At 40.9% G+C, this 19041-nt stretch overlaps 1 protein-coding gene across 1 annotated transcript; it reads left to right on the forward strand.

Moving 5' to 3' along the window:
- Positions 1-265: 265 nt before the first annotated feature.
- plekhm2 (pleckstrin homology domain containing, family M (with RUN domain) member 2) lies at positions 266-17593 on the forward strand. The gene is made up of 20 exons (XM_061075092.1): positions 266-797; positions 2631-2737; positions 3050-3159; positions 3247-3346; positions 4115-4202; positions 4291-4465; positions 5132-5191; positions 6971-7250; positions 7342-8124; positions 8205-8274; positions 8882-8972; positions 9698-9762; positions 9932-10020; positions 10554-10686; positions 11123-11313; positions 12278-12343; positions 12492-12651; positions 13300-13479; positions 14314-14430; positions 14598-17593. The coding sequence occupies exons 1-20, from the start codon at positions 738-740 to the stop codon at positions 14733-14735; spliced, it is 3063 nt and encodes a 1020-aa protein (XP_060931075.1). The 5' UTR covers positions 266-737; the 3' UTR covers positions 14736-17593.
- Positions 17594-19041: the final 1448 nt, after the last annotated feature.

Consider the following 19041-nt stretch of genomic DNA (forward strand, 5'->3'; position numbering starts at 1 on the left):
TTTATAGAGGTGAGTACAGAAACCAGTGCAAACAGCCAGCTAGCAGATTTGTAGAGGATATAAATATAGATAGAATATTTATTTTAAGTAGCTCAAGATAAAACACGAGTCTTGCACATGCGCCGTATTTGAGTTATTTCATACAATTCAAATCAACCATTATTTAATGGGGTATTGTTTTTTATTTTATTTAATGAGCAGAAAGTTCAGTTTCCTCACTCCTCCCCACGCAAGCGCACTGAGTCCACCAGTGACGTCACCTGCTCATTTCCAGAGCATTTAGGTCAGTAAGACAAAAAAGTTTGATGTATTTAGCTTTATTGGTAAATACGTTTAAGGACAACACAAAGTATGTATCGATAGCTGAGCTGAGAGCTGGAAACCACAGTGAGACCATGGTCCTGGTGAAGTTAGCCGCAGGAGGAATGTGAAAGTAGCCGCCCCCCCCCAGCTTCATTAGCGCTGAAAAGTCTGGTGGCTACAGCTGCTAGCTAACCGGATCCCACAGGACCGGCTGACAGAGGTCGACTCATCCCGCTGCCTCACAGGCGTTTACATGGCCGCTGCGACATAGTGGTTCCGATTAAACACACACAACAACTCCGTGTTTACAGCTGTCAACCTCAGCTCTGTCGTGGCTCGGCTGCTTCTGACCATGGTAGCTAGCTAACGAGGGCGGTGTTAGCGTTAGCAAAACAAGAGCGGGTCTGTGGCAGTCAGCTGACAACACGCCAGTGATGGATCAGCTCAAAGTGAAGGACCGCATTCTGGAAAACATCTCCCTGTCCGTGAAGAAGGTAAGCGGAGTTTATTCATCTGATCTGAAGCAGTGGAGCTAACGCCAGATCTATTGTCTGCTAAACAGGGAAACTTTCAGGGGGGGTGGGGGGGGGTCACTTCCAGCTCACTGACATGGAAGGGCCTTGCCCTCAGTGATGGAATCAAACACGCACTGAATCCCCTGATATTTCCCGATCACCTTCATGTGTTACTGCCTCTGTTGTCATGTAGCTTCAGTTGTGATCACTGGTAACATCAGTGGAGCTGCTGTTGGTCCACTGCGGCATGTGTTGTGTTGTAAACACACCTGCACCTGCGTGTACTACTCACACGTTACAACACAAAGGTTACCTCCTTGATCTTTGCTCAAATTTCCATCCGTTATGAAATACATGATAAAGAATCGTTTGACCTGTAATGTCTGGCATTATGAAATTAATTATACTATAACCTGATAGAGATCACAGCATCTTCTTCCTCATCTACCTGCTTGTTTGCAAATTCTGTTTTCAAATCTTAGTTTCCATGCATGTCCTTATAGGATATATTGATCATGTATCTTCCCGATTCAAACCCTCCTGCTCCATGATCACGATAATGATTACATTAGAAGGGCCCATCGTTGTACTCTAGTGCTGTAAGCTCAGCAGTACTGTGTCTTAAATCCACATTTGTCTAATTAGTTTTTAGTTCATCAGTTCCTCTCTTATTGTAGTGGCAAAGAGTGAAGTGATGAAGAAGGGGAGTGTGTGTCAAACCTTCAAGAAAGTGTTCAGTGTTTACCTCAGACAAACATTGCATACTCAAACGGTTCCAGTCCACTAAACTGTCTGTGTAGTCCGTTCAGAATGGAAAACAATACTACTGTAGTAGGTTTTGTGTTGCTTTTACCAAAAATACTGAGACTGAGTTTGAAATGAGATAATCACTACAAAAAGCTAAAAGTGGCACATTTTGATCATTAATTAAATTCACATCAGATCAACAATATTGGAATTGTAGACCTTTTTGATTAGAACCTTTTTATCCCATATGTCTATATTCAATACTGACAAGTCCAATACAATATATTAGTATTAGAATAATTTTTCTCCCTAAGCTTTGCCACCCAAATTCCATATGGGCTTAGCTGTTCTTTTACCACATTATCCTCCATTTTAGGCGACCAGAAAAGCTTGAAAATACCTTTGCTCCTCAAGTCTCGAACCCAAAGACTTCAGCAGCATGTTTCCTGTGCTGCCGCCAGCTGCACTTACTTGCTTAACAGGTTTTTGCATTAATTCTGGACTTCAGCAGTACAATTGAAATTCAAGGAGTACAGGCAAATTGGAATCACAGCAGTAAAACACCTACTTGTTTGGAATTAGGTCAAGAACATTCCACTACTTGGCCCTAAATTCCTTTGTTACTTTGACTTGAAGTTTCACTTTAGGATAATTGTCCTGCTGCACTCTCCTGAACCTTAGAGACAATGTTTAAAAAGGGTTACAGTTACTCCAGTGTTGTGAAGCTGAACACCATGATGCATGCTTGATCAGTTATTAATATTGTTTGTAGCTGTTGTTTTGTTTCATGTAAGGTTTGCTTGAGTAGTTGCAGCCGTGCATTTATGCAATAACCATCATTACTTTTGTTATCAACAATATATACGTTCTGCCGATCAATGCATTTAGGCCAGCCCATGACAAACCACCCCCAATGAATATAATTTTGAAAATGTATCTTGTTATCATAACTTTTCATTTTAATTCATGTATTGAAAAGAGAATTGTAACTTTGTAACTACAATAGAAGATGATTTACCTTGCTTTTACCAAAACCAGCAGAACAGAAATCATGTCCCTCTACAGTTGCAGAGTTACTTTGCGGCCTGTGAAGATGAGACTCCTGCGATACGGAATCACGACCGGGTCCTGCAGCGCCTGTGTGAACACCTGGACCATGCTCTGCTGTATGGGTAAGAGGCTTATTGACAGTAAATTGCAAACTGTAAAGAGGGAAGGTGCATAGTGCACATAATAATCTGATTTGTTTTTATTCATTGTACAAAAAGTCCTTTTATAGATCATATCATTATTGCCTTTCTAACGTTTGTTGAAGTCTCATGTCACGACACATGCATTTTGCCTGATTTGACAGTGTTGAGAATCAAGCTACATGTAATTGATCAAGCTTTCGTGATTTGATGATTTTAGCTCTGGTACCATCACTCCACTCCCCTCTCTTCCTCAGACACGTTTGATATCATTGACTGTTTTCAACATTGCAGGCTTCAGGACATCTCCTTAGGCTACTGGGTCCTCGTCCTTCACTTCACCCGGAGAGAGGCTGTCCGCCAGATAGATGAGCTTCAACACATAGCAACCAACGTTGGTCGAAGTGAGACATCTCTCTCCCACAGTCAAACTCACACATTCAGTCATTAAGCAGTGGGAATATACTGTCTGTGTTCTCTATTCTGTTCAGGTCGTGCATGGTTATATCTGGCACTGAGTGAGAGCTCTTTAGAGAGCTATCTGCGTCTCTTCCAGGAGAACCAAGGTTTACTACAAAAGTATTATTTCAAGTAAGTCATCCAGCAATCCTTGACTACATGATGTATATACATGAAGATGATCAAACCTTAAACAATTCCAGGCATTGCTTTCTTTATCTTTTATCCTAAAAAACAAATTGATATAAAGTTACATTTTTCATCATAATTTTTTTAACACTGCTTATGTATTTTTGTGTTAAACAAAGCCGTTTCAGAGATGAACTGTGGGAAAAACCCGGAGAATTTGCTCGGGAGTTTACCCGCATTTCACACATGCACAACACAGCAAGAGGTTCTCTGCACAGACTCGTTCACAGCAGTAACTTCCTTTTTAAAATCCTCTGCTTTATTCAAAAGAGAGGAGGAGCAGCCTGGTGGATCAGGCAGAGGCAGGAAGTGACGTAATAACTCCACTGCAGAGATCACATGATTTTCTTTACAACACACAGACACCGGCATCAGTTCTTCTCACCACAAACTCTAGGCACGTCTTTGTTGGTGTCTTCAATGTGTGTGTCAGTGCTTTTTCACCGGGAGATATTTGTTTTTTATTTTTTGCGTCCGTCGAGTGTCAGTAGCGCCATCAACCCTCCCCATCACTCACAGCAAATCCAGCAGGAAGCCCCTGCTGTGGTCATGTAGAGAAATTCTGCAGAAACTGATGAACGTCTCACTCTGACATTTGTGATCACATATGCACTGTCTCCAGAGAAAATACAGAGGATCTGATTTCAGTGCATGTCTCAGAGAAGCTTAGAATTTGCTCACATAACCTCAACTACTTTCCTTTCCTGCTAGGAACGCACTGGTTTGCAGTCATGACCACCTCACTCTCTTCCTCACGCTGGTCTCCGGCCTGGAGTTCATTCGCTTTGATCTGGAGCTGGTTAGCATCACTTTCATTACACTATAAATACAGAGGTTTAACATCAGCAGCATGTCAGTAACGTTGTTATTTTGTCCTGCTGGGTCAGGATGTGCCCTATCTGGATGTGGCCCCTTACATGCCAGAATACTACAAACCCTACAACCTGCTAGACTTTGAGGAACGGCTGCCCAGTTCAGACAGCTTGTCCCTGCACTCCTTTACATCGCTCACCTCCACCAACCTGGAGTGGGATGACAGTGCCATAGCCCCATCCAGTGAAGGTAAGGTGCTCTAGGATTTTCTGACGACGAGACATACCCATAACTCCCTCCTAATTGGCTCCCATGCATCACTTAATCAGAAGTAATTGTCTTTTTTAGAGGTGACACACAGACTTAACTGGTTTGAGATCAATTTGGGTTTGAAAAGGCTCATGAAAGGCAGTGTTACACCTCTTAAAATTTGCCCATCAAATATCTAGTGTAACCTCATGTTACTTTGCTGCTAAACTCCTACTCAGGGAATGGCCACCTTTAAATATGAACTCCTACCAGACTACACCATAAACTTAAAATTACAGTCACATGCTTTGGCACCAGTTCATACAGTGATGTCAAGCTAATGGCATTTGAAGCAGAAGTTGGATTGAAACTTTGCAGACTCTCGTGACTCATGACACCTAAGAGCATTTCATCAAGTGGATCATGTGGCATTTAGAGACCTTTGGTTACATAACCCTCTCTTTGGTGTGATTGCAGTGGGCCAGTGAATGCTTTCCCAATCACTCTTCACAAATTACTGAGTCAGTTCCCCTCTTTTAGTTCCCACTTGTCTCTTTCTCCATTGATTCAGTTATTTTGAAAACCACATGTCATGTTTTTTCATGTTTCAGTCTTCTCTCTCTACTACATCTATCTAATGCTGAGTGTTATCCCTCCTTTTTTTAGATTATGATTTTGGTGACATCTTCCCCGTGTTGCCGTCAATGCAAAGTGCAGACTGGGAAGGTGGGACATTGGTCAACCCCTTCATCCTTCATACCCTCCCTTCCTGTTCTTTTTGCATGGCATTTCCACAGCTTGTGCTTAATTTAATGCTTGGTCCTTTAGCCTGTAATAAGAAATGGTAATGGTAAAAAAGCTCACTGATATAAAATACTGCTGATCTGAGGACATGAAAGCTAGACTTGCTTGAAAGGGCCTTATATTTGGGAATATGGATTCAACTGTAAAGGATTGGTGTTTCAGTGTTTCCTATTAACTATCTAGACCATCGCACCCTGTCAGATTGAATTGTTTCATAATGAACCAAAACATTTGACACTTCTAATAATAACATAAACGATCTCTAGCTTGGTGTGGAATTTGCACTGATGTATGCCGCTTGCTTTCTCGCACTGTCGAGCTACCGTATGCTTCTGCTATGGTCCATAATGTTTTTACCATCCATGAAGACAGTCAGACCTAAAAGTTCCAGCTGCAACTGGTTTCAGATACAATTCAGTTCTCTCTCTCATGCGAGAAAGTCTTTCACTCTTTGACAATGTACCTCATTCTGAATCTGTTGCACATGAGAGGGACTTTTGTGATATGCACCAACAGCGCACTAACAGACCTCTTTTAAACATACCTGAATGTTGATTCTCATCCATTTTCATCAAACCTTTTGATAATTTAATGTGTGGACACAAGTAATTGAACAGAGATAAAAAGGTGGCACTTTTCATGTTAAGTTTACTGGTAAGTTTGCTTTTTCCTGGGAAGTGTTGGGTGGGCACATGGGAACTGTTCTGTCATGCTCTGCATGTGTTACTCATTTGGGGAACGATCCTAATGCTCACTTGGCTTCTTTATTCACTACAGCAAAATAAATACCTGACGTATATGGTACTCACCTTGTCCAGTCTATCTCCAGTACACTGTGTGTATTTGCCTGTCTGGTGTGATGTTGTTGTAACCCCTCTTCCTGTATGATATGTGGCACTAGCCTAGGTTAAGCTCCACTGTTGGGTTGAGGTTAAACTCAATAAATAGTTGCTCAAGGTTGAAAGTAAAAATGTCTGTGTATTACTACAGCATCTGTTTGCAGTAAGCTGCATACACAATGTGTACATGTTTGTTGTCTTTATAGATTATTTAATTATTCATGCTATTTATAGTATTCTTTGCTTGAATGAACAAAATGTTCATTTAAAATTAAGTCAATTTTCCAGGATGTGAGATGATCCTTACATCTTGTCTTACAATGACTAGTTTGTCCTTAACCTGGCTGAGGACATAACTGTCAAAAGCTTTCTAGTGACTTAGTCTATATGTACATTGCATTTAGTCCATTTTCTAATGCATGACCCACCTGTTTCACATCAGTAGAGTTTGACCTCGGCCTGTGCCACTGCAAAGAAAGCTGCTGCCTGTGTACCGACTTGATATCTTAAGCATTGGATTTGGTTCCTCTCTGACCCTCTCGCCTAAGAACGCTGCAACCCCTAACATTTGTGTGCGATGCTGACGAAGGAAAACGCAAAGTTTTTGTGAAATTGTCTCGCTGGTCAACTCTATAGTACTGATAAAACTAAATACATGTTTACAAATTTATGAATAGAACTAACTGTGCTTTAAATGACCATTTCAAGCAAAACCTTGTAATGTCAACAGTTGCAGCTCCACTTACCAGCGAGACAGCACGAAAACTTAAGTGTTTTACCTTGAATATATAGACTGTTTATTATTGTTGGTAACAGCTGATTTTTTATTAAGTTAATGTTTATTTGTTGCTTTTAATGATAGAGGGTGATCTGACCGACCAGGCCAGCTGCCCACGATCCAGTGGATCTGATCCCCAAACAGTCATTAGCGACACAGTGGTGCTTTCTGTCAGCTCTGTGAAGGTGAAGGTAGCAGCTCATCCTCCTCCACACAGCCCCACATCCAGACACAACCCCTTCAACGAGGACTCAGACACCAACACCTCAGCCGACGTCACGCCAGTTCACATAGTGAGCCGCCATAACAGCATCACGGCCGGAGATGACCCAGAGTACACCAGCAATGAGCTCGAGGTCATCAGGTACAGTAGCTACAGATTTATTAGTGAGCTCACATGTTAGCTTGGTTTTAGTAAAGAGGAAAAATGCAGCTAAGTAATGTTTTTATTCCAGGATGGCCAGACGAAGGAAACCAGCCAAGAAACGTCGAGGGAGGGGCTCCACAGATTCCAGCACCAGCATCCACAACTCTGTCTCTTCTGACCTCATGGAATTTGAGGCCTCGGAGGATGTGGATTCATTAAATTACACTTTGATGCATCTGGATGGTGAAGGAGAGTTGAGGAGAAGCAGGGTGGGATCAGAGAGAGTTGATGAGGGTGATGAGGACGGGATAGAAGGCCTCCTGCGCCTGCCAGAGATGACAGACACCTCCATGGACACCGTGGGCCAGCCCCTCCATGACGTTATGGAGCGGCTTAATGGGGCTCTGGATAGGGAGGCACCCTGGGAGCACCTGGAGGAAGAGGAGGAGAAAAATGGCTGTGACTGGGGCCCTGAGACCCCTGCACAGCAGCCCTTTCGAGAGGACTCAGGGGGCGAGCCACCTGACCCGGTACCAGGAGAGACTCTTGCCACAAGCCTCAACTTCCTGCAGGCCTCTCCTTCACAGACAGACATATGCTGCTTTACCGCCAACAGTCCAGACTCTGCTTCCACAGGTGGTGGCCACCATGACTCTACAGAGCATAGCCAGCCACAGACTCTTTCAGGTTGCCATAAAGATGAAGGAGAGGCAAAAGCGCCAACAGGACAAGAGCCTGACATAAAGGAAGAGGAGAAGGAAAATGTACAAGAAGAAGAAATGGCCAATAATTCATTTAATGTGCAAACACAACAACGGCTACAAGAGGAGGAGCTTAGTCCCTTAGAGAGTTCTCACCCTGCGGAGTTTAGGTATGAAGCTTCTTCCAAATGAGCTGTTAGTGTTGCAATGTTATCCAGTGTGTCTAATGTTCTTCATTGTTCTTCATCAGGGTGGACAACAATCACTTGCTTCTGTTGATGATCCATGTATTCCGAGAGAATGAGGAGCAGCTCTTCAAGGTGAAGGCAGGCACAGATTTTTATTTTTACTCATTTTGAAAGGAATTATCATTCTTTAGGGATGTGAAAGTGCACAGCATGCATTTGAATGGCCAGCTTTAAAATGAATAGTTGAATGACAAATTTAAGTATAACAGCACAGTGTTGACATCAATTTTTAGCATGACTGTTTAAATGAAACTGTCTTTATAAATTTTGCTCTTTCTCACATGGTCTAACCAGTTTTGCTGTCACACTTGTTTTGACATCAAAGTGGTTTGGAGGCTGTTGCTCAGTGGAAGTGTTGCAAGGCTCAGTTTACAATTCCCGTTTCACAGCTTTTACTCAAGCAATCATTTCCGTTTGGCATTAAGTAAAAACCACTATTCACACTTTTTCACAAAACTGTAAACAAAGATGCAGATGTAACTAGTGTTATAAAAATTACACTGGTTTGTGATACATGATGAAAACCAAGATCGGCTGTTCTCTAAAACAACAGTCTCTTATATATGTAGCAGCATGCTATACTGTAGAATCCAGTTTCCATAACCCATCAAAAATGAACAAGAACAGTTTGAGATGGATAAACATATACGTTTCCAAATCTTTATCATTGTGTTTTCAGATGTTGAGGATGAGTACAGGCCACATGGAGGGGGACCTGCAGCCCCTTTACCTGCTCCTCACTGACTGTTACATCTACCTGCTACGGAAGGGTGAGTGGCTGGACCCAGAATGCATCGGCGTTGTTTGGTTATACTATTGAAGTGTCCATTCTAAACATGTCTGTTTGGAATGAGCTGTTTGTTTGGCTTGTCGTCAGTGCTGGTTGCAGCTTTCTTTCTGAAACTGGCAAAGTTACGTGCAGTAATTAAGCCGCAGAAAGTAATGCTGCTCCACCAGTGCTGCAAAAAGAGCTGTTCTCCTGTTTATTCAAAGTTCAAAGTACAGAGAACCCTGAACTGGAGAATCAGCTGTTGTTATGAACGCACTGTTGTGATCTACTCCGTCTCTTACGTTGAGGTCCAGTCACCGCTGCTACAGAGAACTGGTCACCTGTTTTTCAGTTTATTAATATTGAACATATTGCATGACCAAATCACACCAAAATCGACAGTGCACTTCTTCATGCACCTAACAATACATGTGTGATAAGATGAAAGTTAAGCGATTTCTGGAATTATTAGATGGATAGGGTGGAACAGGCCAGGTCTCAAGTTCAGACATATGGATTTGTTTTCTTCATAGAATAAAATGGTGTCTAAAACTGTCTACCTTTACAAGCAACCCAGATAATTTCTATTTCTCTAAGCTCCCAGCAGGTCTGAGATGACGTATTGAGATAGTTATACATTAGTCCGATAAGATGTACGCTTTGTGAGCTGTTCTACAGAAGGCTGCTCCAATGGCTAAAAATACATTTCATTGATTTTGGTCACAGGTGCTGCAGAGAAACCCTACACAGTAGAAGAAGCTGTTTCTTACAATGAGGTGGACTATCTTTCAGTAAGTGTCCTGCACAACAAAGGTTTATCATATTCTCATGTTTGTCGAGGCCTCAAGCTGTTTGTGTGATCTATGGAGAGTTAACTACATGATATTCATGAAGTGATGTAACAGAGCACATAATTAGTGACGTGTCTAATTTAGTGGTTGTAATGTTGTGTTCCTGAAGGTGGGCCTTGACCAACAGACGGTGACAGTGGTTTGCACCAACAGACGAAGAAAATTCCTTTTGGACACAGCTGATTCCTCACTGACGATGTGAGTTTCCCTTTATATCATTGTCATATGTTTCCTAAGACTAATTACTATATCAGACACATTAAGGTTATTGTACTATTCAGAGCAGCCAATATTCATTTCCACCTGTCTTCAATATGTCTCTGTGATAAAGGCTCAACTGTCTGAGTCCCTGTGTAAAGAGGCAGAGTGCACATAAAATCTCAACTACTCATGTGTGCAGCTGTGGTCTTATGCGTCAGGAATCTAGTGACCTACAATCAACCTTGAACCTAGTCTATTGCAATGATAAGAGGGTGTTTAATGTTATTTATGTACTTTAGTTGAGCAAGACCATTGACTAATAGAGCTATACAGGGTGCATCATAGGGCTGGGTGATATGACTTCAAATCAATATCGCTATTATTTCTAACTTATACCTACATTATTATTAATGTGGCAGATGAACTGCGTGTGTGCGAAAGTTGGACTTATTTTCAATGTGTTTAAAGATGTGACGTTACAAGAACGGGTCAAACTACTTCATCCAGTTGATCTTTCTTCTTAAATACAGCTGGTTCCTATCAATTCTCAAGTCAGCCATGGTGAAGGGCTGTCGTGAGCCACCTTACCCCTCCGTGCTGACTGATGCTACCATGGAAAAACTGGCTCTCACTAAGTTTGTCTCCCAGGAATCTCACTGTGAGGTAAAGAAATGTTGAACTCCATCATAGGTCTGGTCTTAGGGAGACAAAGCCAAGACATTTGTAGCATGAGTTTGTTTTATCTGATCAGATGAATGAAAATTACATAGCAATGTAGTTTACCCACCAACTATGTCACCATGCAACAGTTACATAACTTTTCAACAGGAAAAGCTGTGGAACCTGATTTGGAAGTTATGTAAATTGAACACGCCATGCAAAACACTGTTATAGTAATTTAATTTATATTTTCTTATCCATCAAGAAAGTGCCTGGCTAAAAACATTGTGTAACCTCTGCATGTAACTAATGCTGATAATTATACTTTGAAAAATCCTAACTATTTTAGTATTTCTGTAGCTCTATAAATGTTTAATTGTCCCTGCTTTTCCACTCTGATCTTGAGCTCTAATAAGTGAACACTTGCCTGCATTTCCAGGTAACAGAGGTGTCTATCCAACTCTATTCACTGGTCCACTGGGAGGATCCTATGGACATGACTATGTCTCCCCAAGGTGGCCCCCCGAGCTCTAGAGGCCCTTCCAGTACCAAGGAGGGGACTGTCCAGTACCGGTCTGGAAACACTTACCTGGGCAAAGAGCTGTGGAAAAGCTGCTACCTTGTGCTCAGGTATGAGCAGCTCAAACATATTGTTTCCCTTTTCCACTGGCATTAATAGGTTATTCTAAATATACATTTGTTTGTTTCAACACTTCCTACTAGGCACATGACATTACAATATGTTTCAGCTTTCACTTTCTTTCACAAAAAACATTATTTTCACATCCTGTCGTAATATTTATGGTATTTCAGTCTCCTCACAGGTTTTCTGCACTCCTCACAAAACCTGTGAGGAGTGCAGTGTATGATCTTCAGTTCCAAACGCCCTCACTTCACACTTTTGCTTTAGTGAAAGATGCGAAACACATTGGATGTAAATATTTCCTTGAGGTTGTCCCTCTTCTCAGCGTCTGCCACTTTCACACATGCTGAAAGCTTGATCTCCATTTTGTGGGTGTAGAGCAAATCAATCCTGCAGGCTTCTAACCAGCATTACACACTGTTTAATATATAATACAGGGAAGGGACTGCTCTCTTGTCTATTACAATCATTTTAGTCTAAAAATAGTTCCCAAAAAAAGCCTTAAATAAATTTAAATGTTCTGCACTAGGACATAAATATGTTTAGGTAGGTCTTTATGTTACCGTTCATTCAATGCCTCCTCCATCATGCTTCAATTTTAAGAGAATTATTTTGGTGACTGTATAATATGTCATGTCTCTACTCAATGTTCTCTCTCATTGATGACAGATTATGTTATTAAAAGTCTTATACTGAACTATTTGAAACCTACATAGCCCCTTTAATAATACATTAAAATTAAGGTGCTAATGATTTGATTAGAACATAATTGTATTATTAGTTGTTTTTTTTTGGAGAAATTAATAAGCCCCAACAAGACTAAAATGTTTTGAAACAAGTGGTCAAGCTTTTGTGGTATTATCAATATTATATAATTTTTTTGTATCTAATTATGCAATATAATGAGCTTCTAATTAGATGAATATAAACAATAGTCCACTTTTCTTGCAGCAAAGGGATTCTTTACCTGTATGCAGAGAGAACAGATGGGATACCTCAGCTGTCCGTCACTATGGGGTAAGTTTGAAGAGTCTGAAAGGTGATACAGGAGATGGTGAAGTGATTGAGTATGTTACTGTTCAAAAGCAGTAAACAGAACTGTGTTCACTGATTAGCACTAGTATATCTTCATGCTCATTGCTCCCCCCTTCTTATTACTCTACAGAGGAGAGCATTGTGGTGGCTGCCGGCGCTCAAACAGCACAGAGCGTCCCCATGCATTCCAGGTCATCCTGACAGAGCGCCCGCCGCTGGAGCTCAGCGCCAACAACGAGCAGGACATGGCCGACTGGATGCAGCTGCTCTGCCAGTCCGTCTCTAAAGGGGTAAGGAGAGAGTCACACAATGCACTCGTTGCATATACATCTCAGTGTTTTTAGAGAGACATGGAGATAGTGGTGGTAGTCTGTCTGTTCAGCACAACTTCAAACTAAAAGTATTTAATGTTGTGCAGTATGTACAAGCTGTAAGGCTAAACACATTCCACCCCTCAGTCACATGTTGTGTGCTTACTCTCACTTCAGCAGTTACAGATGAAGCATGTCTTTGTACTTTTTCCTGGAGGCATGCAAACATGTGAACTTAATGCATGTTTTCCTCACACTACAATAATTCAAACATGCTGAAACAGTGCAAGTTTTCTTGTGACAATAATAATAAGCAAAGCTCTCATTGTGGTATCCCACACATTCGTGTTTTCAACTGAAATGGGAAGCCCCTCTAAGTCCAGTTGGATTGGCTTTTCTTCCAGCTGTCAACAGGAAGTGGCCATGGATAAACGCGCATGGTCAAATAATCCCTGTGGGGATTCTCTGTGCTGGATCATTTGTTTGAATCATCAGTTACAGATCCTGCTGATCTTCATTGTTTGCCGGGATCATCGGGTTTTTGCTTTTGTGCATCTCAATGTGTATTGATCTAAGCTGCATTCAAATGAGCATGGTCCTGTTAAACTACAACCATGTTATCTCCAGGTCATCCCTCAGGGTGTGGCTCCCACCCCGTGTATCCCATGCTGCCTGGTGGTGACAGACACCAAGCTGCTAACTTGCCATCAGGACTGTCAGACCAGCTTCTTCCGTTCTCTGGGCAGCGCCGATGTTTGTGATGTCACCACTGTTAACCTGGAGGCCGACAAGGAGTACTGTGTCATAGTGAGTGATGATTTGTTCAGCGCCTCCTGGTGTTGGATTATATGGCTTTAGAGTTTATATTTACATTTTTTTGTGTGATCTCCATGTCATACCACCAACACAGTTATTTAAAGGGTTAGTTCACCCAAAAACGAAAATTCACTCATTATCTTCTCACCACTATGATGGAGAGGTGGGTGAAGTGTTTGAGACCATAAAACCATAAAACACTTTTGGAGTTAGAGGTTAACAGTGTTGCAGCCAAAACCAATACAATTAAAGTAAATGGTGAACTCTTTTTCAAACGTATAAAGTAGTGGTGAGTAGGTAATGAGTGGATTTTCATTTTTCCGTGAACTATCCCTTTAATTCTGTTTTTCTGAAATGTGAAATTGATCAGGATAAACATAGTTATCAACATATAAAACCAGGGTTGCGTTTTAAACAATCACACATCAGGTTAAATGATAGTGAATTAAACTGATCTGTTCTAGACGAAAGAGCACATCTATGAGTTTATGTAAAGTATTTCCAGTCAAATAAGGGGCCCAACACTCATTGCAATATACATGACACTACACTTGGTACTGAACAAGCTGTAAACTGAACTCTGGTATCATTGGTTTTCGATGATCATGTGTCTCTGATGGGTTTAACAGGATTTTCCTGACTGTTATTATAATCTGCCCAAGTGATTTTAGTCAGTGTTTGAGCTTGATTAATAGAAAACTAGGCTTATGAGTTCTCTACTGCTCTGGATAGAAAATCATACTGTATAGGTCTGAATACTGTAACACGTTTTTTATCTTGTGTTAAGGCCTTTAATGTAAACTTGTCCCTCTGTTTTTTCGCCAGGAGTTTGCAACAGATCGAACCCAGTTCCTCCCTCCATGGGTCTTGTACTTCAGCGGCTGTGAAGAGAGAGATCGGCTGCTGGAGGCGTTGAACAAGACGTGGAAAGACATTTACCAGGTCAGAACACACTGTAGACTGCCATTGTCACATGGGCTTAACGGGAAAATACAGTAATATAGCAAGAACTGCAATATGAACTGTTCCAGAATATCAGCAAATACAATCTTAAATCCAACAACTACTTGCACTGGTTGACCCCTCATGAATTTCCCCACTCTACACAGGTTGACCTTCCCCACAGAGAGGTGTCTGACCCGTCAGTGCAGAAGCGATGCAGCGAGGCCCTTGCCCTGATGAAGAGCGCCTGGCAGAGAGCAGACAGTCTGGCCCGAGGCAGAGCCCAGCGTGAACCCTGGTGCTGACTGACACACGTGCACACATAGAGCTTACCTTTGGGTAACCACTGAAACACACTGGTAGACTTAACAAACCAGTCAGGTGACGATGAAGTGTTTATATCAGAGAAACCTCCTGCATAAGTACCAATGCATATGGCACATCACATCGCAAAGATGTGCAGCTGTGAGACTTCCTCCCTTGAAATGAAATGAATGAACCTCTGGTAGAGTGACAGTGTTTTTCATTTCATTCTGTTGATACATTACTGTTATTCATCTATCAGAGGTTCTTCAGACATAGCAGCAATGTAGGAAGAAATATGAGGAATGAAGGAAAAGTTTGGTATCACATGATGTGATTTACATATATGAGAAAAGCACTGAAGGAAATGGTGATATACTAATGTACAATGCACATAGAGTAGCTGTGTCATTGTAAGAAATTTTAACCGATTTTCAATACATCTTGCACTCAGATGTAGCCTGCTGAATTAAGTCATTTTGACAATTGAGAGTTTTGTCTCAATATTAAATTTACTTATTCGACCCTTGACTTACGTCAGTAAAAAACTACACGTATAAACACGTACGTTGAATATGGAGAAAGATGAAAGATCCGTTACCAGTTTCTCTGCACAGCGAATTAAGAAAATCATTAATGATTTATTTATTAAAAAAAAGCTGGATGTTTCTTATTATATACTTATAATAATAATATATGTATCAAGAAAGCCATATATGAAGGGTATGTCGTTGCTCTTTTGGGATGTGGAGAAATGCACACTCCTTGCCTTGCAAACACACACACAATCCATATGTACCGTCTCGTCTCGCACAACCCACAACTGTGGGATGATGACTCCTGGTTAGCAGAGTTACTGTACAAGATGTTACACTGCACCCTGACTGTGGAGTCATTATAGATCAACTGTACATGTCAATGCATAATCACCGATTGTCATGTATGTGTCTTTCAGTTTGTGTGAGGACACAAACCTCTTCACTGTACATTATCCTGATAGAATGAGGATCTCAATATGAAGTATGCCTGGATATTTGCACTGCTACATGACATGTTCATTTATCTGAGATCTTGCTTTACCCCTTAAAATGTTGTCAGTCAGATAAACTATCAGGAAATGCAACAGACTTGCCTTCACCTCCCCTCTCGAGACGAGCGGAGGCTTCCATGCAGACTTGCACATTGTTTTCGCTGTTAGTCTCTTTTTTTTAATTGGTACCAATTTTAGTTTTTGTGTTATCATCAAAACGTCCTTTTCTTTCCATTTTAGAAGAAAGCGGGAACAATTGTTACAAAACGATTTGAGTGACATTATCTTAGTGTAGATTTCTGTCTGAATCAGAAGAGGTGTACTTCTCTAGCCTGGTTAAATAAGAATCACTAACCAATAAGAGCTAGAATCACAGTTGCTGTTTTGTTTTTTTACACCAGTAGTTTGTGACAGCAACATTGATTTAATCTGGCAATCTACCAGCTATAAAACACTAGATAATAGTAACTTCACTGGTCATTCTTTTACGACGTAGGACCACGTTTGAGGTTTTAAAATAATCCTCAAATAGCCTTTATACTTAGAGGAAATGCTTCACCAATAACATTATCTTATATTCCTTGTAAATTACCTAGGGAGTGGATGGTAATGTTTCTGCATGTTACAATCTGTCCTCAACACTGAGGCCTGCTGCTGGGTCAGTGCCCGTGTGTAACTGCTCTTATTACAAGACAAAGAAAAGTGTGGTTTCTTCCGCAAAGACAATTAAATTTTTTGACTGAACTGGATAATTTGGCCAAGTAGTTTCAATTGAAATAAGCACTATTATTACATTTGCCTTACACTGTACATTTGGCTGCATTACGAAACGTAAACTGTCATCATATTTTATGCTGTGATGATTGGAATAGTTGGAAACTCTGACATAATGTTCTGCCACAAATTGCATGGTCAGCTAAGTACAATACAAAAACAGAGGCATTGAGCGGTCACCAGTATCAGCCCCAAACATACAGTGTGTCTCCTACTTGCATGTTCGCACATGCAAACTTCTTTCTCTATCGCACTGTCTCTTCAAAGTCAGCATCACTCAGTGCTTTAAGCCGTTCTAAGTGCCACTTGTTCTTGCTCATCTTCTGCTCTTTTACAAAGAAATCTAATCTCAGGTGAAAAAAGGTACTTCACATCCAAAACCTTAAGAGTCACCGTGCATTTTATAAGATTGCTGCTGTTGTGTCTAATTACACATTGTTTAAAATCCATTTTTCTACTTCTGTTCCCAATGTTCCATGCAGCATTATGAATTTATTTTTGCGTGCACAGGGGAGACCATTAGGTGGAGAAGGTTTTATTTTGAAATCCTTGAATAATTCAGTGGGTTCCAAAACAGGATTTGGTCAGCTGTTTGATTGAAATCTTCTCCCTCCAGTGGATTACTGAAGGACTTTTTGACCAGGGAGAGAACAGTTTATTATCAATGATAAGCAAATCAAGTGCTTAGAGTTGTGACCTATGAAGTGTATGAAAAGAAGAACGAGTCTTTTTGAGCTGTGTTTTGAATGTAGGTCATTGCTGGCCAATGGTGGATGACATCTTTTGAATGATGCATTGTGAAAAAGACGCTTTTTTGATTTTTGTTCATAAATGTATAATGCATGTCATATTTATGTTATGTTTGGTAGTTTTATTAAATTGTAAATATAGCACTAATCAATATAACACACTGTAAAGTCCCGCTGAAAGACATGCATGTCCAGAGGGTTTTATACTGTTCATAATGGTAATGGATGTGCAAATAAACCTTTGTGATCGGACAGCGTAACTGAATAAACTGAAACGAACCATGGCTCCTGTGGTGAAACGTGATAACTGTGCCTGTGTCAGTCGTTTTAATGTCTTCATCTGTGTTTCAGCTCAAACCAGTGAAATACTCATGAATCATGTTAGAGCACATCTCACACCGTGGCATTTTATACCAGTACTGCCACACTACTGTTACACTCTGGTGAGTGGAAAGCCTTGTTTAAAAAAAGTATATGACACAAAGTTAGTAAAATTAACTCTGCTGCGTCATAGGCAAGGTTTGTCAATGGTGCTATTCTCCCGAGTCACCAGTAGAGGTCATATATGTTGTATCTTCTCTGTTATAAGCTACTTACAGTTTTTCTACTGATCTGTATATACTGCACAGATGGCGAGTAAAACACACTCAATAATTTAAATTGACTGTTATTAGATATTGCCAAAAAGATCTCTGTCTACTACTATTGTATCCTGAGAAATGAATGTCTCACCTTTCTCCCAATGATAATAAATCCTAATTCCACAGTATTTTACAGTGTAGCAGCAGTTGGGGAAATACCCTTTCCTGTTTCATCATGTTACTAATTCCCTGTGCACTTTGTGAGGTCCATACAAATTGGTTTCCTGAGTTTTATGTAGAAAACTTCATCAATGCACAGATCCCTAACCTCAAATCCATCCAACACATATGGGATGAACTGGAAAGAGTGAGACCCTGACAGCCCTTCATTGGCGGTCAATCACACAAACAGTCTTGGGACTGAAAAATGTCTTTAGCTATTCTCCAAAATCTTGTGTAAAGTAATAGTAGCATTTTATACACCTTTCTTGTTATGGCTTCATGTTATTCACGATCCCAGTTGCAGCTCTTCATCACATTTGATAACATTACACCTGGAGAAACCAGAGAGCAGGTGTTTCATGCTCGCACAGAAGCAGCATGAGCGTAAGAAGAAAAGCTGAAGCTGGAGGGCAGGAAATCTGTCCAAGTAACAAAAAATCAGAATGCAAGCGCACATTTTGGGCACAAGCGAAGCAAATCTAATTACAAGTAGGGGCTATTTGAGTGAGTGAGAGCATTACAAAATCTGAACGTGAAATCAATAAGTCATGCTCTCAAACTGAAAGATCAGGAAAAAATGTGCCACAACTTTGAGTGGTGATTCATTTGCAGAGGGCCTTGTTGACTTAAGAGTGTAGGACATTTATTCTGAACCCAAAAAATCCATCCATTAATTATCTATTTGTTTATTCTTTTGAGGGTTCATGGGGGGGAGCTGGGGCCAATCCCTGCTGACATTGGGGAGAAGCGGAGAACCTCCTCAACGGGTCGTCAGAGTGCCACTGGGTCATCAGAGACAAACAAAATTCATGGTCAAATTCGCACCCACGGTCAACCCACACAGACACAGGGAGAACATGCAAAGTCAACATAGAACCGTCCAAACTAGATTCCAACTGCCAATCTTCTTGCTGTGAAGCATCCAATCGGGGGAAAAAATTATTGTTCTTTT

The sequence above is a fragment of the Limanda limanda genome, chromosome 7, assembly GCF_963576545.1.
Source record: "Limanda limanda chromosome 7, fLimLim1.1, whole genome shotgun sequence".
NCBI lineage: Eukaryota > Metazoa > Chordata > Actinopteri > Pleuronectiformes > Pleuronectidae > Limanda > Limanda limanda.